Genomic DNA, 27,940 nt, shown 5'->3' on the forward strand with positions numbered 1-27,940 from the left:
AGACCTGTCTGTCTTTATTTGCTACTTAGAGAATAGACCTAACAGCTTATATCCACTCTAATGCAGTAGATATTTACAGAGGGTAAGTAATTTTACATACTTAAAAAAAAAGGTGGGGGGTTCCTGGGTAGCTCAGTTGTTAAGGGGCTGCCTTCGGCTCAGGTCATGTCCTGGGGGAGAGCCCTGCATGGGGCTCCCTGCTTGGCGGGAAGCCTGCTTCTCCCTCTCTCACACTCCTGCTTGTGTTGCCTCTCTCGCTGTGTCTCTCTCTGTCAAATAAATAAGTAAAATCTTTTAAAAATATATTAACAATTTTATATATTATCATTATCCAGTAACTTGCCTTCTCCTCCTCCTCATAAATATGGTGGAAGACCCATTATGTTTCATTATCCTTGCTTAAATTCCTTTCTCTGGGTTACGTGTCCCTGGATATGCAATGGTATGTCAAAGGTAGGCAAAAATCAGAAGACAACATGTCACATTATTTCCTCTTGTATCTTGTTCCTGGAGCATCAGTTTATTAGAAAATGTACATATAAGGATTTTTTTTTTTCCTTTTCAAATAAACATGAATATCATAGAGTAGCAGTTCTCAGAATGTGGTCTAGCAGACCCCTAGGGCTCCTTGAGAACATTTCCAGGAGTATGTCAGGTCAAGATTATTTTCACAAAACTAAAACATTATTTGCCCTTTTCACTACATTGGCATTTACATTGATGGCACAAGCAATGATGGATGAAACTTCTAGTACCTTTGCACTATTAAAGGCATTGGCACTAAACTGTACTAATGTTATATACTTTTCACCACCATGCATATGCAGTAAAAGCAAAGCAGAGGTTCACTTAAGAATGTTCTTGATTTGGGTGCCTGGGTGGCTCAGTTGTTAAGCATCCAACTCTTGATTTTTGGCTCAGGTCATGATCTCAGGATTGTGAGATCAAGCCCCATGTTGGGCTCCATGCTGGGTATGGAGCATGCTTACTTTCTCTGCCCCTCTCCACCCCTCGAACATGCTGTGCTCTTTCTCTCTCAAAAAAAAAGAAAAAAAGAAAAAGAAAGATTGTTCTTGAGTAAGCAGTAAAAAAATACTTCATTAAATCTTGACCCTTACATACACACATTTTTAATGCTTAGTGTGGTGAAATGGGAAACATGTACACATTTGCATCCAAATATGACAGTTGTCTCAGAGAAACACACACACATGATTTAGGTGCAAACAACTGGCTGCTCATGGCACACTACTTTTACCTGAAAGATTGCCAAAAAATTTAAATTTTTGTGCTGTAAAGGATACTGTTGAGAAAGTGAAAGGACATCCCACAGAGTGGGAAAAAATTTTTGGAAATCATGCGTCTGAAAGGGGATTTGTATCTAGAATATATGAAGACTTATTACAACTCTATAGTAGGAAGGCAATTAACCCAATTAAAAAATGGGCAAAGGATCTGAATAGACATTTCTCCAATGATACACAAATGGCCAGTAAGTACATGAAGAGATACTCACCAACATTAACTATCAGGGAGATGCAAATCAAAAAAGGACAAATGTTAGTAAGAATGTGAAGAAATTGGAACTCTAGTACACTGCTTTTGGGAAGATAAAATGGTGCGGCCACTTTGGAAAACAGGTAGCTCCTCAGAAGGTAAAACATAAAGTTTCCAAATGACCTAGCAGTTCTACCTCCAGGTCTATACCCAAGAGAAATGAAAACATATCTACATAAAAACTGTAGATGAATAGTCATAGAAGCATTATTCATAATAGACAAAAAGTGGAGCAACCCAATGTCCATCAAATGATGAATGGGGAGATGAAATTTGGTATGTCCATGCAATGGAATATTGTTTAACAACAAAAAAGAGTGAAGTACTGATACATGCTACAACATGGATGAACCTTGAAAGAATTGCACTTAAGTGAAATAATTCCAAAGAGCACATGTTCTAGGATTCCATTTCATGAAATATTAAGAATAATAAGTGTGCAGAGATAGAAAATAGATTAATGGTTGCCTAGGGCTGTGGCAGACAGGGCTTTGGAGGTGGTGACAATTAAGGTGTGCAGAAGTTTCTTTTTGAGGACATGAAATTGTTCTAAAATTGATTACAGTGAGGATTGCAACTCTGAGTGTACTAAGAGCCACTGAATTGTAGACTTTCAATGGATGAATTATATGGTGTTTTTGAATTATATTTCTATAAAGCTGCTATTTAAAATAATACCAGGTAAGGCACCTGGCTGGTTCAGTTGTTGGAACAAATGAATCTTGATCTTGGGGTTGTGAATGCAAGCCCATGTTGGGTGTACAGATTCCTTAAAAATAAAATCTTTAAAAAAATTATAACACCAGAGAAGACCTTGAAATCCATTATTAGTAGACTGTTTTAATAATGTATGACACACCCATATAATATGATATAACTGAGTTATTTAAATGAATGAGATATTTCTTATACAGGCCATAAGGAAAAGTTGCCAAAAATATAGTAGCCATCAGTTAGGATTTTTGTTGTTGTTGTTCCATAGAAATCAACTAGCTAATTCAACCCCTTTAGGGGACATTTGTTAATGTCTGGAGACATTTTTGATTGTTACGCCGGGAAAGCTACTGGCATCTGGTGGGTAGAAACCAGCAGTGCTGCTAAAAATTCTGCAATGCACAAAACAGCCCCTCAGAACAAAGAATTATGTAGCTCAAATGTCAGTAGTGCTGGGGCACCTGACTGGCTCGGTTGGTGGAATGTAGGACTCTTAATCTCAGGGTTGTGAGTGTGAGCCCCACATGGGGTGTAGAGCTTACTTAAAAAAAGAAAGCCTTAAAAATTTTTTTCAGTAGTGCTGAGGTTGAGAAATGCTGAACAACCAAAGGGCAATTCATTGGGAAGATATGGGTTAGTTCACAAAATTGGAGGTAAGGCAGGAGAGCCAGTCTAGAACCATGAAGAAGCAGCCACCCCAGAGAATATTGTTAGCAGGGACATGCTTACATGGGTTCAGCAATGGAATTCAGCATTGTTTTTTTTCTACTCAGTTCAAAATTTAAGGATGAGGCATCTAATCAGTCTTTCCTGTCACTTAGCTAAGAGTGGGCAGTGTACCTTGAATGAATGAAGGCAGTTCCTCAGAAGGAAGTACATTCATTAGCAAGTATTTATTGACTATATGTTTATGTTTCAGGTTTTATTTAGGTACTGGGGTTAGAGTACAGCAAAAGAGATGAAAAAACCCTTTTGGAACCTATATTAATAAGACACTAAGTCGTGGCAAATCTTTAATTAATAACTAAAGAAGGTAGGATAGTTGCCAAACACCAAAACCAATAAACACTAAGTACGTATGAAGTGAAAAAGGCAGGTAGCTGATAGTATGTGTGTGTGTAAATACACACACACACACACACACACACACGCATATGTATATATAATCCCATTTACTTGTTTTATTTCGTTTTATTTTAACTTCAGGATGTAGATGTACAAAGATTTGTAGAAGGATACATAGGAAATTTTTTTTTTTAAAGATTTTATTTATTTATTTGACAGAGAGAGATCACAAGTAGGCAGAGAGGCAGGCAGAGAGAGAGGAAGGGAAGCAGGCTCTCCGCTGAGCAGAGAGCCCGATGCGGGACTCGATCCCAGGACCCTGAGATCATGACCTGAGCCGAAGGCAGCGGCTGGACCCACTGAGCCACCCAGGTGCCCCAGGAAATTGTTTTTTAAAAAATATTAACTCCAGGGGTGCCTGGGTGGCTCAGTGGGTCCAGCCTCTGCCTTCAGCTCAGGTCATGATTTCAGGGTCCCGCATCGGGCTCTCTGCTGAGCAGGGAGACTGCTTCCCCTCTCCTCTCTCTCTGCCTGCCTTTCTGCCTACTTGTGACCTCTGTCTGTCGAATAAATAAATTAAATCTTTAAAAAAAATAAAAATATTACCTCTGGATGGTAAGACTGAATATGGGGAGAAGAGCATACTTTTCATTTGATTTCCTCATAATGTTTTCATTTTCACCATGAGCATGTATTTTATAGTTAAATTTTTTTTCATTTATTAGATTAAAAAGTAACAGAAGAAATCCTTGGTGCAGGTGAAGGATGATTAAAAACGTTTAAAAAGTCACAATATTGGGGTGTTTTGCTTATTATGGAAAGAGCTGAAAGGAAGAAAGAACATCTGACTGGAAAGTATGGCCTGTCATCATTTAGCAAATATTTGTTGAACACCTAGCTGCCTTAAATTTTTTTTGGAAAAGATGGAGTAAAAATAAACTAAATATCAAGCAGCAGCCATGTGTGAGGTACTCTGTGAAGTGCTATATCTGGGACAGGATGGAAATTTGGAACAGATCTGACAACTGCCCTCACTGGTGCTTCTTGGCATCTGTTTGTCGAATACCAGATATGCAGCATGCACGGAACCCTCTACACACATGACTTCAAATCCTAACAACAACCTTACCAGAGAGGTATCTGTGTGTCCCGTTTTACAGATGAGAACCCTGAAAACTGGGAAGTTGAAGTCATAGCAGATAAGTGGCATAGCTGACTTCACATTCACGTATGAAGACGTATCTGACTTCACTGGAGAACAGTGTATGAGTATGTGAGTAGTTAAATAACAAGTGAAAAAGAAAACAATTTATTACAAGAGCAGTCACAGGACTAGCCTTGATTAATTTTTGAAGAATTTTATTAGATAAGTATTCCAGGAGCTCAGAGAAGGAAAAAGAGATTGCTGCATACTGGTGGTCTGGGCAGGCTTCCTAGTTGGGGAAGTGGTTTTGTATCTTGAAGGAGTATATAGATACATGAAGACAAAGAGTGTCAGCTTTTATAGAATGCCTGCTTGAGGCTGGAAACTTCTCACCTAAACCCCATAGCCTCATTTGTGAGTTGAGAAAACAGAGGCCTTTTCTTACCTCCACCCCCTGCCAGGGACAGGCAATTAACAGGCATAGTATTTGGCTATCTATTAGGTGCAAAGTGAAATTCACTGTTACAGCCAAACACTTAAACCTCTATTTTATAGCTTCTGTCTTGGGTAGGTTGAATTAATGATGCAAGAGAAAGTATACATAATAAACTAATAAACCAGGATATACCCTCTGGGAGAATAGATATTCAGCATATGTACTTTTCCTCTGCTTAGGGAGTTTGAAGCCTTTATGAGGGTGTTTTATCTAATTTGATTCTCTACAGCTGAAATCTCAACTTGGTAATTCTGAGGAAGGTCATCCATTCAGTCATTTGTTCAACATTTCTGGAGCTCCAACTTTGTACCAGACACTGTAGGAGATACTGGGGATACAAAGATAGGAACCATACATGGTTACACTGTTCTGGTCATCAGGTTGCTTACAATTTCATGCAAGAGACATGTAGTTGTATTTATAATATATGGAAATGTGAACCAGTCTTTTTGTATCTACTCTGAGAAACCCAGGAGTCTTCCTTGAGTAATTTTTCTTCCTTACCTCATCCTCCTAACTTTCAGTCAGTCACCAAAATGGTCCATTTATCTCCTAAGTATTTCTCAAATACAATTGTTTCCTTTCTTCTTGCCTTCAACTCAGTCCAGTTGACTGTCATCTCTTCCTTGAACTACTTAACAGCCTCAAAATGGTCTCCCCACATTTGCTTTCACCCCTCCCCAACTGATTTGAAAATTGGCTTTCCAGTCTGCTCTTTTCTTCCTTTGATTCTCCAGTAGACCGACCTTTTAAGAAATGTAGAACTAAAAAGAAAAAGAAATGTAGAACTGATTATGTTATCTGCTTAAAATCCTTCTGTGGCCCATTTAAATCCTGTTAAGAAAGAGCCAGTAAAAAGCATAAATTTAAATTTAGCCATTTTGGAGAAAAATGGAATAGTTAATAAACTGTACCTCCAGAATCTAAACTTCGTAAGGGCAGGGACAGGGACCAAGAAACCATACTGGTTTTGTTCAATACTATATCCTCAATATCTAGCACAGAGGCTGACCAATGACAGGTGTTCAGTAAATATTTATTGAAGTAAACAAAATTTTTTTAAAACCCTTCTGGGGTGCCTGGTTGGCTCAGTGGGTTAAATGTACGACTCTTGGTTTCAGCTCAGGTCAGGATCTCATGGTCATGAGATGGAACCTCATGTTGGACTCTGCACTCAGTGTGGAGTCAGCTCAAGATTCTCTCTTCATCTCTCTCCCTGTCTCCCACCCCCCCACTCACAGGGGGTGGGTGTGCACATGCATTCACTATCTCTCAAAAAAATAAAGGACACTTCTAAGGCTATAGTGAACCCTGTAATATTTTATTGGAATTGGAGGCATTGATACAAACTCGTGATTCTATAGATATAAACACAGATGTATGCATAAATATGCTTTTTAGCTCTGTTGAGAGAACCTAAGATGATGACACCCCAGTGAATATATCAAGTGGTATCTCAAATCAGGCTCTTTCTAGAGAAATTATCTCTTTGCTAATTCCAAATCGGGGCAGGAGAAGTACATGAGCTGGAACATCTGCAGTGCCAGAAAGTAGGGATGGCTCAAAAAAAAGACCTGGCAGTCAACCTAAAGGGATTCCAATGAGACAGGAGACATTTTGAGTAACAAAATAATAATAGTAATGAATTACAACTCCTGGAATAAAATATGAATCCATGAGTTATTACTGATAAAAAATAAATGAATAAATCAGGGGAGAAGGAAAAAAATCTTCCTTAGAGCAGCATTACAGCTAATGTAGACGAGTTGATGAAAAGAGCAGATCACCATTTGCAAATACCACAGAAATAATTGATGCAGGCGAGAATCATTAATGGATGTGAAAATTATTGGATAATGTATGTTGAGAAACAGAATATTCAATAGAAAATATCTTCCCAAAGATGGGGTGCTTGGATGGCTCAGTTGGTTAAATGTCCAACTCTTGATTTCAGCTCCTGTTGTGATCTCATGGGTTGTGATCTCACAGATCATGATCTCATGGATCGTGAGATCAAGCCCTGCAACAGGCTCTTAGCTCAGTGGGGACTCTGCTTGAGGATTCTCTTCCTCTGTCCCTCCCCTGACTCTCTTGAAGAAGTAAATCTTACAAAAAAAAAAAAAAATTCCCAAAGATAGTTAAGTAAAAAGTGAATAGTTTTACAGTGAAGAAATCTGACAGACACTATCATGTTCACTCTGAAATGATGCACCGAGAAGGACACAACATCACTTTTGTGGTATTATTGCCAAAAATATATAACCTGAATTTGATCATGAGGAAACATTAGACAAACCATAATTGAGGTACATTTTACCTAATAACTGGCCAGTGCTTTTCAAAAGAGTCAAGGCCATGAAAGATAAACACTGAGGACTATCCCGTATTAAAGGAAACTAAGGAGACATGACAATGAAAGCAATGCGTGATACTGGATTGGAATCTTAAAAGGGATATTAGTGGAGCAGTTGGTAAAATAAGGTCTGTAAATTAGGTAATAAGTTTGAATCAATTGATTTTGATGACCCGACTGTGGTCATTTAAGTTGTTAACATTTGGAGAATGTGGTTGAAAAGTACAAGGAGATTCTTTTTTATAATTTTGCAATTCTGAACTTATCTCCAAATGAAAAGATTTTTTTAAAAAGCAAAATAAAATCCTACTTCTAATGGCTTTATAATGCCCTTGCTTGCTTACCCGTTTCCTTACTTACAAGCTCCAGAATGTGGCTACCGGCTTTCTTCTTTAGTTCCCTGGGCACACTGTGCTACCTCCTCTCCAGAGCCTTACAGTAGCCAGAAGTATGCTATTCTCTTTGCATAGAACATTCTTCCTTTGAACTATATCTTTTTGTTCTTTAAGGCTCATTTTGCTTACTTTAGAAAACATTCTGACCTCTTAATCCAGATCCTGACATCATATGGTTTCATACATCTGGTACTTCTTCAAGCATTTTTATCACAACTTCTACGAAATTATTTATCATGATATTGACTAAGACCTCACTCACTGGAAGTTAGTGTTTATAAGAGTTGGAGGGATTGTGTCTTCTTGCCCAAAGTTATTTCCTTAAAGCCTTATACAGGCTTTCAATGACTATTTGAGGAATTAATGCAAGGCATGCAGTGGTGCATTCCTCTAATCTCTGTAACAACTTGGGTGAGGGATGCCTGGGTGGCTCCCTTGGTTAAATGTCTGCCTTTGGCCTAGGTCATGATCCCAGGGTCTTGGGATCGAGTCCCACATCAGGCTCCCTCTTCCTGCTGCACTCCCTGCTTGTGCTCTCTCTCTCTCTGACAGATTAAAAAGAAAAAACAAACAAACAAACAAACTTGGGTGACATTGAATACAGGAGACATTTTAGGTTTGAGGAGATGAAGGTGCAAACCTGAATTTGCGGCAATGACAGAAGAGGATAGAAGAGTCTTATCCCAGAAGGGGCAGTATGACTTGAGAGAAGAGAAGGAAGAGTAAAAAATGGCTCAGGTTTAATCATCAGCTGCATAAAGGTGCACAGTTGAAATGGCACTTGAGTTACTTTTCCAGCAGTATTTTTTTTAAAAGTGTGTTCCTGAATATTTGAACATGAAATCTGTTTATTTTTAATAAAATGCAGTATGCTCATAGTAAGATACTATGTTACATAGTAAAACTTCGTGTTTTAGTGAAAATACTAATTAGCATACTAGTTAGTATATTTGATATACTAAACTTTACTAGAGTATTTTAATTAAAATGCTGTATACCCATGGTAAAGTACCATGCACCATGATGAACCTTAAACCGTAAAACTGACTCTATGAGAATACCTGAATACCCCTCTGTAGTGGCTGCCATGATGCTTCAACTGGATCCTCTCTTCTCGCTGAAGTGCTCATCCCATAGCTGACGGAGATACTGGCTCCTGATCATGGAATGTGAAGCTTTGTTTTTACTGGGCATTGCTTTAGGATGCAGGGGACTGCCTCACTTCAGGTTATGTTCCTGGGAGCCTATAGTCAGTGACTGGCTGATTTAAGATGCAAAGATTTAGCTTCCTTGCCTTATTTGAGGCAAGCCTGAGGGCCATTTCAGCTCCAGAGCTTATCACAAGATCAGCTGAGTACTCAGTTGTAACCACCTTGGGGGGTCAATATATCTCTCTTAACTTTTCCTGCCTTCTTCATTTCATTGTAAATGTAGTTGCCAGTTGTGTCCTATCTGCAATAAAACATTTGCATGCAAAACTTGGTCTCAGAAACTGTCTCCAAGGAACTCAATGTATGACACAGTCTAATCTGACTACCCTCTAAAGGCTGTGATCATTGGAACCTCTGTGTGTATGTGTGTGTGTGTGTGTGTGTGTGTGTGTCTGGGTATTCCACACCAACAAACAACTTAAAAAAAGTCGTAAGATATATACAAAAAAGTGCCCAAAGTAAATGTACAACTTGATGAATTTTCCAAACTTGGCAGTAGTTTTTTTAAAGATTTTATTTATTTACTTGAGACAGAGAGGGAGAGTGCATGCACCACGGGGTGCGGGGTCTGGGGCAGAAGGAGAGGAAGAAGCAGGTCTCCCACCAAGCAGGCAGCCTGACCCGGGGCTGGATCCCAGGACCCTGAGATCATGATCTGAGCTGAAGACAGACTTTTAATTGACTGAGCTATCCTGGTGCCCCTCTGCAGTACTTTTGTGAAAGAGAACAAGGAAATGATTTTGGGTAATGTGAGAACCACTTACATGTCCAACTTCCTCATGGTGGAAGTTTTCAGAGAGAGGGGTGTATGGCCAAGGGAAGTTGGAAGTTTCTCAGATTTTAAAAGAGTAGTTATCTTTTGGTTGACGGTGGTGCACTCTGAAGCGAGAGGAACACTCTTTTTTTTTTTTTTTTAAAGATTTTATTTATTTATTTGGCAGAGAGAGATCACAAGTAGGCAGAAAGGCAGGCAGAGAGAGAGGGGGAAGCAGGCTCCCCGCCGAGCAGGGAGCCCGATGTGGGGCTTGATCCCAAGACCCTAGGATCATGACCTGAGCCGAAAGCAGAGGCTTTAACCCACCGAGCCACCCAGGCGCCCCTGAGAGGAGCATTCTAAGTCTATAAAAATTGAGGTGGAAAGGGGAAAATAATGTGATGAGGAGCCAGCAGAGATACTGTGAATCATTTCACTAGGAAGAGAAAGAAAAAGATCTTCCCGAAAGTCAAATATCTATAAATCAAAAATGTCAAAATATTGCTAAAAATTTGAGTAACCAAGATTTTCCTGTGAATCAAACTTAATACTAGTTATAGCTCAACCTAAGCTCTTTATCCTACTGTTTTGATTTTAAGGTAAAATTTCATGAATCCATCCATGATTTTGTTCATCACTGATAAACATAGCTTTTCACTGAGGGTGTTCAGTTCACTTTCTGTCTCTACCACCACCACCTTCATCTTTTCTGGCCTGGATGATACAATAGCTGGCCTTCTAGTCAACTCTGCTTCCACTCTTACCCCAACTACAGTCTGTTCTCCACAGAGAACCACAGTGGTCTTTTGAAAGCTTAAAGCAGACGTGTCACTGTTTTGCTTAAGGCTCTCCAGGGGATTCCCATCACACAGAAAAAAATCCAAAATCTTAACTTAGCCTAAAAGGCTCAACACGATCTGGTTCCTGCCTACCTTCCAGATCTCATCTTGTACCAATTTCCTCATTGTTTACTTGCTCTCTTGCTACAGTAGATTAAGTGTTCCTCCAAAATGGGTCAGAAAACTAAGGCGGGACCAAATTTTGCCAGAAGCCCATTTTTATATTGCCAGAGGACTAAGAGTGATTTTTACATTTCTTTTTTTTTTTTTTTTTAAGATTTTATTTATTTGACAGACAGAGATCACAAGTAGACAGAGAGGCAGGCAGAGAGAGAGGGAAGCAGGCTCCCTGATGAGCAGAGAGCCCGATGCGGGACTCGATCCCAGGACCCTGAGATCATGACCTGAGCCGAAGGCAGCGGCTTAACCCACTGAGCCACCCAGGCGCCCAGATTTTTACATTTCTATAGGATTGTAAAACAACTACAACAACAAGAACAAAAACAGTTATATTCAAGAGAACTTATGTGACTTGCAAAGCCTATAATATTGACTATGTGACTCTTTTACAGAAAAAGTGTGCCAACCTCTGCTCTAAAGGCTTATTCTTCCTCTGTTAGGATCTGTTCAGTAGCTGTTCCCTTTGCATCCTGCACACCAGTCTTTGCATGGATGGATCCTTTAATTCAGGAGTGAGCTTAATTCAGGTGTCATTAGATCTTTAATGATCACCTAATCTACCCTACCAGATTCTCTCAGTCACATCACTCTTTTGTTCTTTGTAGCACTTACATTTATCTGGTACTTTCTTATTATTTTTTTTCCAACAACCATTCCTCCCTCCCCCCATGTAGGAAGAATTTTTTTTCCTTGTTTACTACTTTTGAGTGTTCTTGATCTTGAATTTGGGTGGAAGAGACCAATAGTGAATGTTGGGAGCCTGTTGCATAGTAGGTGCTCAATAAATGTTGAATGAAGGAATTTGCAGATTATTTCAGTAAATGAAATTGAGGGTTTGTGCTTTCTTTTTTTTGTTCTTTCTTTTGTAGGGAGGACCTACCACGCAAATAGCAATGAAGAGCCACTTTATAAAGGAGAGGCAGGGGCACCTGGCAGGCTCAGTTGGAAGGGCATGTGACTCTTGATCTTGGCATCTTGAGTTCAAGCCCACATTAGGTGTAGAGATTACATAAATAAATAAATGAATAAATAAACTTTAAAAAATGAAAAGGAAAGGCGAAACAATGTCTTCCCCTTAAGAGAGCAGATAAACTTCTCTTTTCCCCTTCTCTCCTCTCCCCGGGAGAAACCATTTCTAGAAGAGTGGGATGTTTCAAAGGGATGTCTCAAGAACTTATTAAAAAAAAAAAAAAAGGGGATAACTTTCTTCCTTTCATATTTTTCTTTTGAGAGAGGAGTTTTTCAGAATAATAACACTAATTGAGCTCTCATTCTCTAAGAAACTCTCAGGCTTTTTGGTGAAGATGGGTTTAAAACTAAAGAAGATGGTTTAACACTAAGATGAGCCAGGCCTGGACTAAAAGAAAAACCAAGAATGCTCTGAATAGGGCTTGAATAGGGCTTGTTCTCAGTGATCAGGTATAGAGGAGAAAGATAAACAACCACAGGTCCTAGATTTTTCTGGAGTTTATTAAAGATTGTCAAACCACATATTTTTACTTTTGTTTGGAAAATATATGGTCACTAAAGAAAGAAAGAGTGGGAGGCAGAAGCCTAATGGTAAGGAAGAACATGTGGGCACTGTTGTAAGTTCTCTGGGTTGTGCTTGGATGTAGCAGGAAGTAAGGGATGAGATTTAGGCTTTAGAGCTTGAGTTTTGGAGTCAAAATAGACCTGAGCTTATTCACTCACAAGTTACGTCACCTTGGGCAAATTATTTAGCATTTCTGCGCCTTGGTTTCCTTAGTGAAAAATGAGAAGAATGATAGCTTCTGTCTTTTTAGAGTTATTATGAGGATTAACTGATAAGGCATATAAAAGATGCCTACATAGACTAAGTGATCAGTTAGTATGAATATCATTATCATTGTCATCAGCAGATGATGAAGAAATTCTCTCAATCCACTGATTTTGAAACCAATAATAAAATCTATATCCTGTGGCACTTTAAGGATATGTCCCACTGTACTCTGCTACCATGGTAGGGAACACAGGATATAGAAAGAGGTGGGATAAGAAATCTCTGAATAGCAAGATCATTGTTGCTCTAAGAAGCGTGGGCTTAACATAGGTCATTTGACTCCCAATGTTAAGTGGAAAGGAGATAAGGAAATCTATACTTGAATGTCGACCTTCCAGATAAATATATCTGCCTGTCAGTATTAGCTTTGGATTTCATACATTGACCTTTATGCTTTATAGTTTATTAAAGATACCTTCATACACGCTAATATAATTCTGATGGAGGTAGAGCAGCTGTTATTATAATCTCTATTTTATTCTAGAGGAAACAAAGACTGAGAAATTGAGACCATGGGTTTTAGAATCATATTGGAGGGTTTAAATCCTGGCTTCTCCACTTACCAACAGTGTGATATAGGGTAAGTTACCTGGACTTCTCAGAGCCTCAATATTTTCATCTGTGAAATGGGGATAATGAAGGTACATAACCTCTCAGGGTTGTGTGCAGTTATTCATCATGTAAATAAAGTGCATGACAAAGCAAATAGTATGTACTTAATAAATATTTGTTTTAGTTATCTCCAGGGCCAGGCAGCTAATAAGTGGTAATGCTCGTATCTAAATTCAGGTTATTGCATTTCACATCCAATGTCCTTTCCACACTCCACCTCCCATAATACTAATAATGTTGATTCCCTGCCACTGTGATGATGTATGATCCATTAACACTAGGGCAGGTGACCCAATTTGTTTTTCCCAAAGTGATAAGAGATCCATCTAAAGTATTCCTCTTGGTACAGTTGGCACTCATATCTCAGTTTCCTCAATAAGAGAACAGTTATGGCCTCAGGACAGAGCTACACCAAAAAGCTCTGGATTTTGGTTCAGCTGTTTGTAGCAAAGTGCTGAAAATACTGGTCTGCCACATGAGAAGACAGAGATAGCCTGCATTAAATTAAACCAATGGGAGACTTGTGGGGTAATTGAAAAAGTGTGTTACCTAGTGAGTTGGAAGACCTGAATTCTAATCTTAGATCTACTACTTACTAACTATATTTTCAAACATCCTTGAACCTGGGTTTCCACATCTTTATTTTTTATTTTTTTTAGCTTTATTTAGGCATAATTGACATCCACATCTTTAAAGTGGGGATCCCAGCAGTTATCCTTGTGACTGTTACCTGTTCATATAGACTCTTTGTGGAAATTGCCTTTTTTCCCAAGTAGATACAGCTCTACATTAAGGTTCATGAGCTTGATGAGCAGAACATGTGTTAGATTTCATTCTCCACTAGCCTTAGGAGCTAGCCTTCTGGTGCATTACATAATCTGCTTAAGTGAATGTGAGGGCCCTATGCTGTCTATCCACTGCACAGGGCTGTTAACATCAAGTGAGATAATAAAAGTGAAAGAGTTTGGTAAAGGCTAATCTCTGTGAATGTAAGGCCCTGATATTACACAAACACCATTTGATTTCAAATACTAGGACCTAAGGGCTACCTGGGTAGACATACTGACCGTTGCCCTTCCTTTTGTTCTCATGATTCCTCTGATACCTAACTTGTACAGCACCTATAAATTACTGGCTGTTAAAGCAGATTATGGCAAAGAAAGGTTCTCTCCATCACTTTTAGGCCTGGACCAGTCTTGCTCTTAAGATCCTTAAAGACTAAACTCAGTTCTTTTGATGATTCATTCTCTTGAAGACATGTTGTTTTTAGAACACTCTGGAGTGGGATTGGGTCTTGCCCATGGGTGGAATTTGGAATCCTTTGGTTAGAGCTTATCTCTGGTTTTCAGGCAAAGGTCATTGTATAAAAGCTTTGTATCAGTGGGAGAAAGAAAAGTTGCTGAGCCACAGTTTTCCCTCTTTTCATACCTTTGAAGCCCAAGCTGTGTCGTAGGCTGTATGGATCAAGTAGGACAAGAGGATCTGTTTGTATGAGTCACAAGTGAAAAGACAGCTTTAGAATTAGACAAACCTGAAATTGGGTCCTAGATCTGGCATTTACTAGTTTTGTAACTTGGACAGGTAATCGTCTTTCTAAGTTTCCATTTTGTCATCTGGAATTAGGGACGGTAACAGTATTTATCTCATGGGTTTTTTACATGGATTAAATGAATTAATATGTGGAAAGCACTTGGCATTTTGTCTAGCGCACAGTATGTGTTCCAGAAGTGTTAGCTTTGATTAGTGAGCTCTCTGCAAAATACTCTGCCAGACTTTGTTGTGCCTTCCTAAGAAGCTTAGAGAAAAGATAAATAGAAATGCAAAGCAATAAATGCATGATACAGATAGATGCTATTGTTAGGAACTGATGTTTGAAGGAGGCTCTGAAGAAAGGTGAGATTAGGATAAGTAGAAAGGATGAAGAGGGCATTCCATATGGGATCAGTAACATTGGCAAGCTTCAGACTCTGAGTACACCAACTTGCCTGGAGAAGTAGGGATAATATTATCTGGGAACATGGGTTAGGATTAGAAGGGTAGAGCCTTAAATATTAGGGTAAGTGGTTGACCCTTGTCTATAGATAATGATAAATGACACAATGAGCCTTGTGTATGAAAATGTCTAGTAGGTAGTTGGAAAGCTCTTAGGAAAATGCTCATAGCCATAGCTTAAACTTTGGGAATAGAAGTTGAAACTGTGGAAGCTGGTGATACCTCTCAGGCCAGTTCCCTGAGTGGTGCCTGTTGATTCTAATTTAGTGAGGGTGGCTTTCGAATAGCATTTAAAATGAAATGGTAAAACTGTCAGGAGATTTGAAGACAACTTAAAATGTTAACTGGGTAGAGTTTGCTTCTCTGAAGTCTTCTGAAAAAACATATGGTCTCTCAGAATAATTTTTTATTGGAAATTTAAAATATAAAGCAGAATTAGTATAGGGGAAGAAAAATGACCCATTTAAAAATGCTTAACTATATTTTCTGAAATTATTCTGCGATTTTTCCATTCTTCGGAACATTCTTATGACTGAGTTACCATGATGAGAGTAGGAAAATAATAAGATCTAGTAAAGGGAGGTATGCTTTATCAAATCAGCAAGTTTATTTATTTTTAAAGATTTTAATTACTTGAGAGAGAGTGAACAAGAGAGAGAGCACAAGCAGGGGCTAGAGGGAGAGGGAGAAGCAGACTCCCAGCTTAGCAGGGAGCCCAACATGGCTCCATCCCAGGACCCTGAGATCATGACCAGAGCCAAAGGCAGACTTAGCCAACTGAACCCCCCAGACACCCCAGGACACTTTTTGTAAGAGTACAAATTTAGGTACTCTATAAGTTCACAAATTTTTATTTTAAAGATTTTATTTTTAAGTAATCTCTACATCTAACATGGGACTCGAACTTACAACCCAAGATCAAGGGTCACATGCTTTCCCGACTGAGCCAGCCAAGCACCTCAAGTTCACAAATTTTTGATGTGTAAAACTTTTTATATAAAAATATCTGGACCACTGTGCATTATTTAGGTCCAAGATGAATGCAGATACATAAAATATATATGGATTTTTTTTAAAGATTTTATTTATTTATCTGACAGAGAGAGAGATCACAAGTAGGCAGAGAGGCAGGCAGAGAGAGAGAGGGGGAAGCAGGCTCCCCACTGAGCAGGGAGCCTGATGTGGAACTCAATCCCAGGACCCTGAGATCATGACCTGAGCCGAAGGCAGAGGCTTTAACCCACTGAGCCACCCAGGCGCCCTATATATGGATTTTTAAAAATTGAGGTATAAATGACATAGATGTTTATATTAGTTTCAGGTGTACAACATGATCAATATTTGTATATACTGCAAAATGATCACCACAATAAGTTAACATCTATTACCATACATAGTTACAATTTTTTTAAAAGATTTTTATTTATTTATTTGTCAGAGAGAGAGAGAGAGAGAGATCACAAGTAGGCAGAGAGGCAGACAGAGAGAGAGGGAGGGAAACAGGCTCCCTGCTGAGCAGAGAGCCTGATGCTGCTCCATCCCAGGACCCTGAGATCATGACCTGAGCCGAAGGTAGAGGCTTAACCCACTGAGCCACCCAGGTGTCCCTACAATTTTTTTTTCTTGTGGTAAAAACTTTTAATGTCTACTCTCTTAGCAACTTTCAAATATGCGATACAGTATTATTAACTATAGTCACCATGTTGTACATTACAGCCCCAGGACTTATTTTATAACTGGAAATTTGTACCTTCATGAATATTTGGTTTTTAAAATTAATTACTGGGGTGCTTTGGTGGCTTGGTTGGTTAAGCATCTGCCTTTGGCTCAGGTCATGTTCCCAGGGTCCTGGTATTGAGCCCCACATTGGGCTCCTTGCTCACCGGGGAGCCTGCTTCCCCTTCTCCCTCTGCCTGTAGCTCCTCCTGCTTCTGCTCTCTTTGTCAAATAAATAAAATCTTTAAAAAAATAAAAAAATTTTAAAAATAAGATTAATTACAATTGAAGTCTAGAAACATAGAAAACATAGATAAGTGTGTTCATATTTTTTTCTAATGGAATATACACATATGCACATTGGCATGTCATTTGAAATGGAATCTCCAGTTAATGAATGTGCCTATAAGTATACAAACTTATCTGTAGTATCTCCTTATCACATGAAGGTATGATGAAGAATGACAAAAGTACTGAATATATTAAGATGCTGAAAGAGACTTAATTTTATTTGGCATATCAAAAGAATAGAGACTTTTTTACATTAGGTTGTTATCAGAACAGTAACTATATTATTCTTTGTTATATACACTAATCATGCATCATTTTCATATTAAAAGTTAATTCCTGCAGTAACTATAAACTGCTGCAACCTTTTATTTATTTATTTTAAAAATATTTAATTTATTTGAGAGAGAGAGAGAACACATGCATACTTGTGTGCAGCGGCAGGGCAGAGGGAGAGGGAGAAGCAGACTCCCCACTGAGCAAGGAGCCTGATGCTGGATTTGATCTCCATCCCAGGACCCTGGGATCAGGACCTGAGCCAACGGCAGAAGGCTTAACCAACTGAGCCACTCAGGTACCCTTGCTATAATCTTTTAAAAAGAATTTGTATCTAATTTTTATTAATATGTATCTCAGGCCTTAAAGTTATGCCTTTCAACCGAGTAACTTTTTCTTTAAAATATGGCTTAAAGAAAATTCAGTTTGGAAAATAGTGAAAATGTGTAAACAAATTAAATGTCCTGTGATAGGAGATTAATGTCCTGTGATAGGATTAATTCCACCAAATTTTAGTGTGGAATATCTTCATTAAACATTAACTACAGGGGCGCCTGGGTGGCTCAGTAGGTTAAAGCCTCTACCTTCAGCTCAGGTCATGATCCCAGGGTCCTGGGATTGAGCCCCACGTCAGGCTCTCTGCTCAGCAGGGAGCCTGCTTCCTCCTCTCTCTCTGCCTGTCTCTCTGACTACTTGTGATCTCTGTCAAATAAATAAATGAAATCTTAAAAAAAAATCCATAAACATTAACTACAGCATCAGTAAACATAATGTTTTTGATGGCAAGGAGAATTTCTCTTCACCTAACGTCAAAGAAGTACTCTCAGCCTCTATAATTTGAGGTTAAAAACTTTGTTCTTTGATATGGTCAGCAAACTTTTATTTTATCTCTAAATTTCAGGCCTAGTGCCCGGGTTACAAAGATTAATACAGTCCTGATCCTGGAGCTTTTCTAGGAAAGATAGGTGTATAAACAGATCATTACACTAAAGTATGAAGATTATTGTAATAGAGGTATGTTTGTATTACCGGGGGATGTAAAGGTGGGAATGGACAATTCTGCTTACATAGCCAGGGAAAGCTTCAAAGAGATGATTTGAACTGGGTTTTATTGGGTGTGTAAGAGTAGCTCATTAAGAGATAGAAAGGTGGGGGCGCCTGGGTGGCTCAGTGGGTTAAGACTCTGCCTTCGGCTCCAGTCATGATCTCAGGGTCTTGGGATCAAGCCCCGCATCAGGATCTCTGCTCAGAGGAGAGCCTGCTTCCCTCTTTCTCTGCCGGCTTCTCTGCCTACTTGTGATCTCTGTCAAATAAATAAATAAAATCTTAAAAAAAAAAAAAAAGAGGTAGAAAGGTATTTCAGGGAGAAGTAGTATGTGCAGAGGCATACTGTACATGGTCGGTATGTGCAATATGCACATGGTCCATCCAGGGACCTGTAGTAGTTAGATATGGCTGGGAAGAAGAGTAGAAGAAGAGTTAAATTTGTATTTTATCCTCTTGGCAGGGGAAAAATAAAAGTTTTAGGAAGGGGCATACCATAGTAAAACTGTATTTGAATGATTATTTGGGCTTTAGTGTGGAGGCCACATTTGAAATTGTACTAGATGAGAGACATTAGGGTGTTACTGCCATAGTCCAGGTGAAGTGTAAAACTGGCTGCAAATGAAGAGGAGGGGGTGTCAGGCAGAAATTTAGGAGGCTGAATTAAGTTTGAGTGACCAACTGGACTTGTCCCTCAATGAAAGAGAAGGGAGAAGACAAAACCATTTCCTGATTCCTACCTTGAGTAACTAGATGGATGATAGTCCCATTACATAGGATAAAGATAAATAGACCAGAAATAAAGGCAGAAGCACATGTGGGAGAAGAGGTGCTATAGGATCCTCAGAGGAGAAGTTGTTAGCTTAATAGTGGTTTAGAGCTTAGCAAAAAGATTTAATCTGGAAACCTAGATGGTAGTGAACTCAGTTTCCCAGGTCATGAATACAACATTGTTCAGGGAGAGTGTGGAATTAGGAGAACATTGGGGAAAGTCCTGTTTAGGAGCCAGGAGACCAAAGAAACTTTAAAAGAACCAAGAAAGGAATGTCTTCAAAGAAAATAGAATAGCGTTGTGTTAGTTTGCTACTGCTGTGTAACAAATTATCCCAAGCTTAATGTCTTAAAACAACACTCATTTATGACTTAACAGTTTTGGGGATCAGAAGTCTGATGCAGCATGACTGGGTTCTCTGTTTAGATTGTCAAATTTGCTTTCAAGCTCAGTCTTGTTGGCAGAATTGCAGTTATAGGACTGAGGTTCCTGTTGTCCGTCTAGCCTGGAATCTTGGAGGACCATCTTAGAATTCTGCTTACTGTAAGTGTTTTATGAAGGATAAATGGCAAACAAAATAAAATAAGAATTGAGAAGTGTTAGTTGGTCATTGATGACTTTAGTAAGATCAGCACTTTTAGCAAGGATGGGAGGGGCAGAATCCACATGCAGTTAAGTTTGGGAGTCAACTGGAAATGAAAATAGAACTAGGACCTAGAGGTTTCTTTCAAACTTCCTGTCTGGAATGAGAAGGAGAATGCTGGGAGTAACTGATGAACTAGGTCTCAAGGAAACTAGAAGGTATGAACTCTAGACTATAGATAGAGTGATTAGTTATGGACCTATAGGGGAACTCAACTTCCTCTGAGAAAGAAGGGAAAGAAGTATTGTGGAGATTACAGATAAGTTTGTAAGGGGGACTTGCTGATAGGCAGCTGAAAAATTGAGGGCATTTCTATCTAATAGCCTCAGTTTTCTCTTACCAGGTTAGAGGCAAGGTCAATAAAAAAACAGGTGAAGTTTTAGAATTGTGGCTTTGCGGCTAGGCGGCCTTTCATAAAATTGTTGAATGAATGAATGAACTCAAAGCTTATGGAGAGGCAAGAAACATGAAGAACTCCGGGTGTTCTCCAGATTGCCCCCCAAACCACATTTGACTCATCTGGTTCCCTTTTTGCTCCCTTTTCTCTTGTTATGTTCTCAAACTTAGTCTGATCTAGAATTACTTAATAGATCCTCACTTAGAGGATGTGGATTTCCTACTTGTAAATTGCCTTAGGCTTTAACAATCTTAAAAGCTTTCTAGGTTACCTAGGGGATATCTAATTTACCATAGTTGACCACAATTATTTTTACTTCCTTAGGTTGCGAGGTATTTGAAGTCAAGGGACTTTGGCTTTTTTCATCTTTGCATGTAACACAGGCTTGGCATTTAGGACCCCCCCCCCTCCATTTATTTCTCTAGCTTCATGACCTAGACTTAGGGCTCCTCTTTTACTTGGCTGGATTGTGCTCTTTTTTCTCTTTATCTTACAGAAGACAGTCAATCTTGTAAGTTTTATGTATGTAATACATATGTGTGTACATATATGTATATATAAAGTAAGTAAATATATATGTTTTAGAAATTTAATGTAAATATAACAAAAATACAGAAAAGTACATAAATTAAGTGTTCAGTTTTCTGAAATTTCAAAGTAAATACACCTGTGTAGGCAGCATCCAGTTTAAGAAATAGAGTATATCAACAGCATCCCTGCAGTCCCCTTTTATAAGTCCCCTGCCAATCATTATTTCTCTGCAGAGCTAACCACTATGGTGAATTCTAACCCATAAATTAGTTTTATTAGAACATTATATAAATCGAATCATATAGTGCGTCCTCTGCCCTGTTGGGCTTCGCTCACAATTGTATTCATGCAGTTCATCTATGTTGTTCTATAGAGTAAGAATCTCTCGATTATCTTTGCCTTATGATATTCCATTACGTGAATCTATCAGAAATTTACTTATCCATCTGATTGTGGATGGATATGTGGATTGTTTCCAGGTGTGGACTATTTCTGATTAATGCTGCTTTGACTATGTCTTTTGGTGAACATGTTTGCATTTCTGATGGGTATATATCTAGATGCAGAATTGCTGGGTCATCCGGAGGATGAATGTTGCTTTTTTTTTTTTTTTAAGATTTTGTTCATTTATTTGACAGACAGAGATCACAAGTAGGCAGACAGGCAGGCAGAGAGAGCAAGAGAGGAGGAAGAAGGCTGTCCGCCGAGCAGAGCCCAGTGTAGGGCTCAATCCAGGACCCTGGGATCATGACCCGAGCCAAAGGCAAAGGCTTTAACCCACTGAGCCACCCAGGCGCCCCTGAATGTTGCTTTTAAAAAAAAATATTTATTTGGGGGTGCCTGGGTGGCTCAGTGGGTTAAAGCCTCTGCCTTCAGCTCAGGTCATGGTCGCAGGGTCCTGGGATAGAGCCCCGCATCAGGCTCTCCGCTCAGCACGGAGCCTGCTTCCTCCCCTCTCTCTGCCTGCCTCTCTGCCTACTTGTGACCTCTATCTGTCAAATAAATAAAATCTTTAAAAAATATATTTATTTGAACCTTGGGGAAAGTATGTGCTATGGTGAGTGCTGTGAAGTGTGTAAACCCGGCACTAGGGGTACAGACTTGTACCCCTAGGGCTAATAATACATTATATGTTAATAAAAAAATAAAAAATTTTAAAAAACAATAAAAAATATTTATTTGAGAGAGAGAGAGAGAGAGAGAGTGCATGCACGCGTGTGCCTGCACAAGCAGGAGCAGGGAGGGGCCAGGGGAGAGGGAGAAAGAGTATAAGCAAGAGCACACCATGGGGCTTGATGCCACCACACCAAGATAACAACCTGAGCCAGACTGGAGCCCAAACCAAGAGTGGGATGCTCAGCTGACTGCACCACCCAGATGCCTGAATGTTTGCTTTAATAGATCCTGCTAAACAGTTTTGTAATGTGCTTGTATAGTTGTATTATTCTTCCATCAGCAGTATTTGAGAATGAGGTGCTCCCACATCTTTGCTAATATATGTATTACCTGCCTTTTCCAATTTAGCATTTTTGGTTTTATTTTGTATTTCTTTGATGATTAGTGAGGTGATCATATGCTTTTTTCCCCATATGTTTTTGAGCATTTGATTATCTTTAGTTGAAGTCACTTGTCTTTTTCTTTGGGATATTTACTATTAATTTGTAAGGGTCCTTTATTCTGATTACAAGTCTTTTGTTGAAAAATGTACATATTGCATATATTTCTCTCATTCTATGAGTTTTCACTTTTACTTCTGTCCTTTTGGTAAACAGGTGTTCTTAATTTGCTTCATTTATTAAATTTTTTCTGTACTGTTAATGGTTTTGTGATCTGTTGAAATTGTTGCCTTGGCCAATGTCATGAAAATATTCTTCTATATTTTTTTAAAGGCTTTATTGTTTACCTTTTACATTTAGACCTACAATCCACCTGGAATTGATTTTTGTGTATGGCGTGGCAAGGGTGAAAGTCTTTTTTGTCATGTAGATATTCAGTTGACTTTGATATCCTTTATTTAAAAAAAATCTTTTGCTACTGTAGTATTACTATTTTCATAAATCTGGTGGTCATACATATTTGGATCTGTTTATGGACTTTTTATTTTGTTCCATGTGTATATTTGCTTATCATTGTGCCAATAACCACAGCCTAATTACTATAGCTTTATAATAGGTCTTGATATCTAGTAATGTAAGTCCTCTAGGTTTATTATTTTTTGCCATCTAGATTGCCTTGGCATTCTTGGCCCTTTGCACATAAATGTAACTTTGGTCCAACAAATATTACTGGATACCTAGTTCTTACGTGCTAGGCAGTGATAGATATTGGGAATATAGCTATCAATATGATAGACCTCCTTTCCTTAGAGTTGGAAAAGCCACTCACATAGATTGAGGTGAGAAAATAGCCTGGGATCGAGCCCTGAGGAGTTCAATATTTAAAGTTAGCATAGAAGACTGAAAGCTAAGGAGAGAGAGCACCAGCATGCCAGAGGGCACATAACCCCAAATGTGAAAAACAACAAGAAGAAAGGACAGCATGAAAGAAGCAAAGGGAAAGTATATCTAGAGGGTGTGGTCAGTTATGTCAGTGTTGCTGCAAGATCAAGCAAGATAAAGACTGACAAAACATCCACTGGATTTAGCTCTAGGTGCTGTTGTGAACTTAAGCAGTTTTGGGAGTGGGGGGTGTCTTTATTAGACTGTAAACTCTTAGATGGGAACAAAGTTCCCTGCTCAATTAGTGCTGAGTTTCTATTATTTCATGATGATAACCAAATGATCTATATAGTGTTTCCCATGATAAGGGTCAAAACCAAAAATGGCTTTCTGTTTTATACCATTCCCCCTTTGATATGCATTCATGAAGCTGATGAAAAAGTAATTATTCTTCTAAATGGAGAATAATTTTAACTTATTCAAAACTTGGCTGTTTTAGATAATCCAAAACTATATTTCATCCATCTACCTATCCATTCATTTATTCATGCATCTATTCATTCATTCAGCAAACATCTGTGGAGCAACCACCAATTACCCAGGAGTCATTAACATTGTGCTAGAGATATAATTAGGGAAGGAATGGAAGGAAGCCTAGAAAGATGTATTTGACCCATGTGTATCCCAATGAGTTAACTCTGCAGTCTCTGTTTTTATAGCTCTCCATGACTATTCAAAGGGATATATGGTTAAGCTCTGTGACCTGAATATAAAATTTTAGAAAGTTCTTCCTTTCTGGTTAAATAAAAAACAGAATTTAAGTAGAGGTCTTTATCCTTGTTGGTGGTCATCCTATAATTTATTGTTTGCTTGGTGTTTATTTACACCTTGGTATTTATGTTTGAGTCATTCTGTTATCCTTTTTTACTTTTTAAAAAGATTTTATTTATTTGAGAAAGAGAGAGCATGAGGTGGGGGAGGAACAGAGGGAGAGGAAGAAGCAGACTCCCCATGGAGCAGGGCTCAGTGCCCAACTCAGGACTCCATCCCAGAACCCTGGGATCATGACCTGAGCCAAAGGCAGACACTTAACCGATTGAGCCACCCAGGTGCCCTGAGTCATTTTCTTTTTAGATTTGAATGCTCATTTCAGGAAAAGAAAGAGGAAAAATTACTTCATTTTCAGACACAATATAATTAAATATGGGCAGTGCTAATTACTGATTGCCATTTATCATGGATCGGGGCCAAAGTTTATTTTTCTTTATTGTGCGAATTATTATTAGACCTGCACTTGGGGTCAGGTGGATAAAGAAGTGCCCAAGTGAACCATTTTCAAGCACACCTGAATAACTTGATAATTTCTACCAGTAAAACCTTGACATGTTGGGGCGCCTGGGTGGCTCAGTGGATTAAAGCCTTTGCCTTCGGCTCCGGTCATGATCTCAGGGTCCTGGGGTCGAGCCCCATATCAGGCTCTCTGCTCAGCGGGGAGCCTGCCTCCTCCTCCTCTCTCTCTGCCTGCCTCACTGTCTACTTGTGATTTCTGTCTGTCAAATAAATAAAAAAATAAAAAACAAAATAACAAAAAAAACCCTTGACATGTTAATATAAATAATTTTAAAAATCTATTTTTTAAAAACAAGTCTTTGAGGGTGCCTGGGTGGCTCAGTCAGTTAAGCTTCAGCTCAGGTCATGATCTACGGGTCCTGGGATCAAGTCCTACATTGGGCTCCCTGCTCAGTGCTGAGTCCCCTTGCTCTCACTCTCTCTAATAAATAAATAAACAAATAGATACCCAAGTCTTTGTAAGGATTTTATGAGGGAACTTTTTTTTTTTTTTTAACCTAATTGATATATTTGAAAATGTAGAAGTTTGGTAGGTTAGGGAAGTCTTCAGGAACAAGATTAACCTTGAGTGGTCCTGACAGACTCTGGAATGCAAATGATAAGTACAGCACATTGGCAGAAATGAAGCTTTCTTTAGGAGAGCAGAGGAAGAGGAAAAAAATGGGGAATATAAAATAAGTTCACAGTAGGAATAAGAGGGTGATTTTAGTTCTTTTAAAAAGAATGTTTCACAGGTTGATTCACAATTTTTTTTTCCTCGTAAAATTGTTTTGTTTTTTTTTCCTTAGAAATAACTAGAAACAAAGACCACTAACAATGTAAATTGGTAGTCTCTGGTAATACTTTAATTCTAATTGGCGAAAAAAGGAACTAGAGAATTAAGACAGTTTTAAATGATGCTTACCATTTTTCTTCCAAGTTCAGTCAGCATAGTCATCAACTGACATTTACTCTGAACCCCTTGGGTGAATGGCATTGAACCAAATCCCACAAGAAACAATATCTTCTACCTACATGAGCAAACTGGTAGTTGAACTATTGCTCTCGGAAGCTATGGATAGGAAGAGTTGATGCTAATATGTTGCGAGATTCCAGCTTTGGAGTCATATGGTTAAGATAGGAAAAATATACAATATACAAAATATACAATATACAAAAAAAATTTTTTTTGAAAAATAGAAACTGTATTTACTTTTTGTGTTGAATAAAGAAGTCACTGTCCTATGCAATGAAAACTAAATGTCAAATTATTTTTTAATATTTCACCAAATATTATTATAGCTTAAAATAGTTGAATTTTATTTGATTGATCATTGTATGAATAATGCAAAGTAAACTTCATTTTGACAAGTAAAATAAGGAGGTGAGTTGATTCAGAGCAAAGCAAGTAGAATCTTAAGTGATTTGTGCCTTCATTGAAAACTCAAATACAAAGAAATCTTGGTGGATAAGATGTCAGAAATTTGTGACTGAAGCCTGTTTTTACCTGGTCTCCACAGCTAATATCACATTTAATATTAAGGCATTTTTCATTCTGTAATACTAAAAATGTTTCTTTTAGGGATTGGCAGATTTTAAGTATTTATCTTTTCCTTGTAGTTCTCCCTCCTTTTCTAATCCCTCCCCACCCCAATCTCTTTTTGCTCCCGTAGGGTTCCTATTGCTGGCTACCCAGTCATTACCATTCTAATACCATTTAAGGTAGCTCTGCTGGGTTTATTTATTTTGAGTCCTTCAATCCAGTTTCTCTTTTAACCTGGATTCCTAAATCAAGCCGATAAACCCGTTTGTTTTTCTCCCTTTTCATTTAAAAAATTCGTGATTCAGATTGGTAGGAAAATATAATGTAATCCGGGCACAACGTCTTCCCCTTGGAATCAGTATTTGCGAGGCTTCCTTCTTTCCTTGGCTGAACGTGCTTAAGTCAGGCAGAGTACCTAGTGAAGGACTTCAGCCCCCACAGTTCCCTGTGTGCGCATGCCCTCTCTTCTTACAGTTGTCAAAGTGCTTTTGCCAGAGCGGTCACATAATCAACCTGAAAGAAGAAAATAAAATACTGTACAGTTTTTAATTTTATCGATCCTTAAAAACTGGACACTCAAAGGTAACTGCTGCTAAGAATTTGTTACTTGAGATTGGGTGATTGCATGTAAAGGAAGATCTATTGTGTGTGTGGTTGGGGGGAGGGGAAGGAGGTATCTATTTCTCGGACTTTGCTGTAAATAAGAAAAAAGAAAAAGGAGAAAAAAAGAAACACACCCAAACAAACTATACAAGCAGTTACCGAGAGACATTGCATTTTAACATTGTAAATGTTATCTTAATCTTTTGCTTTCCTTTTGTTTAAAAGGGTCTTATTTATTAAAAGATGGGCTTGACCTTGACAGAGTGAATTTATGCAGAAAGTGAAATTTATATCTTTAAGCAGTGTTGAGAAGAGAAATGGGTGTTCCTGGTATGATAAAATTTTTTTAATTCAGTAAATATACTAATTATAGCCTTCATAAAAGATTGAGTCTAGCTTACTTTTTAGCTTTTTTGCCATAGTATAGCATTAATTTTTCCATCAAGAGCATGTAGTTTAAACTGAAAGCATTAACAAAAAGCATTGATACAAGCATTGGGAAAGCTGGGTGATATTAAAATTATAATCAGATACATATTTCAGCCATGATGATATGGCTATTGTAAAGATAATTCTAGCCCACTGGAAGCAACTCAGATCCCAGATTATAATGGTTTACTGCAGCACTGCTTAAACCGAGTGTGAAAATGTCTCTTTTTATGACCATTTCCTTTGGCAGCGATAGAACTTTGTGCTGTTGTGAATTGAAGCTTTGCTTGCCTCTTTGTGTCATATTTTCAATACCGATCAAAGCCATTGTTTTAGACCAAGGGAACTGAGGAACCTAAAATCAATCTTATGTAGGTTTTATTGGTAATAGCTGGCAATTTGTGAGGTATATTGGGCTGGGTTTTGGGGCGGGTAAAAGGGTGGGAAGAGAAGAGAGCGAGGTGGCTATGAAGCATTTGCTTGAGCCCACTGTTTTGTGTATGAAACTTTAAAATTAAAGAGTAACCATTTTAAAGATTGTCTTTAATAAAATAATACTATTTAATCCCATTTCTTGACCTGACATATTTTGCTTAGTAGTTAAGAGTGGTGGCATCTCCATTTTCCAATACATTTATTTTATAACAGTTATCATGAGGATGTCCAAAGGCAGAGCTTCTGTGTGATTCTGAATGTCCTTTTGCAAGTGTTCTGGGAAAGATGCTTCTCCAAGTATCTGAGTTAATTAAGTAACTGCATTAAATATATTAATAACTTTGTTGCAATTATACTGAATCATCATCTAAAAATAATTTTAT

At 38.4% G+C, this 27,940-nt stretch overlaps 1 protein-coding gene across 8 annotated transcripts in view; it reads left to right on the forward strand.

Moving 5' to 3' along the window:
* Positions 1-27,940, forward strand: part of CPEB3 (cytoplasmic polyadenylation element binding protein 3) — a 189,384-nt gene that overhangs the window by 5,313 nt on the left and 156,131 nt on the right. For 4 of the 8 annotated variants that reach the window (XM_032836452.1, XM_032836463.1, XM_032836473.1 and 1 more), the window contains exon 2: positions 4,497-4,605. The exons of 1 other annotated variant lie outside the window; for it this stretch is intronic. In XM_032836452.1, coding sequence (XP_032692343.1) covers positions 4,602-4,605 — 4 coding nt within the window. In that variant the 5' untranslated portion in view covers positions 4,497-4,601. Of the gene's footprint in view, positions 1-4,496; positions 4,610-26,352; positions 26,673-27,940 lie in introns of those variants that run through there. 3 more of the 8 variants (XM_032836433.1, XM_032836442.1, XM_032836415.1) reach the window with 2 other exon arrangements.

The sequence above is a fragment of the Lontra canadensis genome, unplaced genomic scaffold, assembly GCF_010015895.1.
Source record: "Lontra canadensis isolate GAN:19392208 unplaced genomic scaffold, GSC_riverotter_1.0 scaffold3, whole genome shotgun sequence".
In the NCBI taxonomy this organism is placed as follows: domain Eukaryota; kingdom Metazoa; phylum Chordata; class Mammalia; order Carnivora; family Mustelidae; genus Lontra; species Lontra canadensis.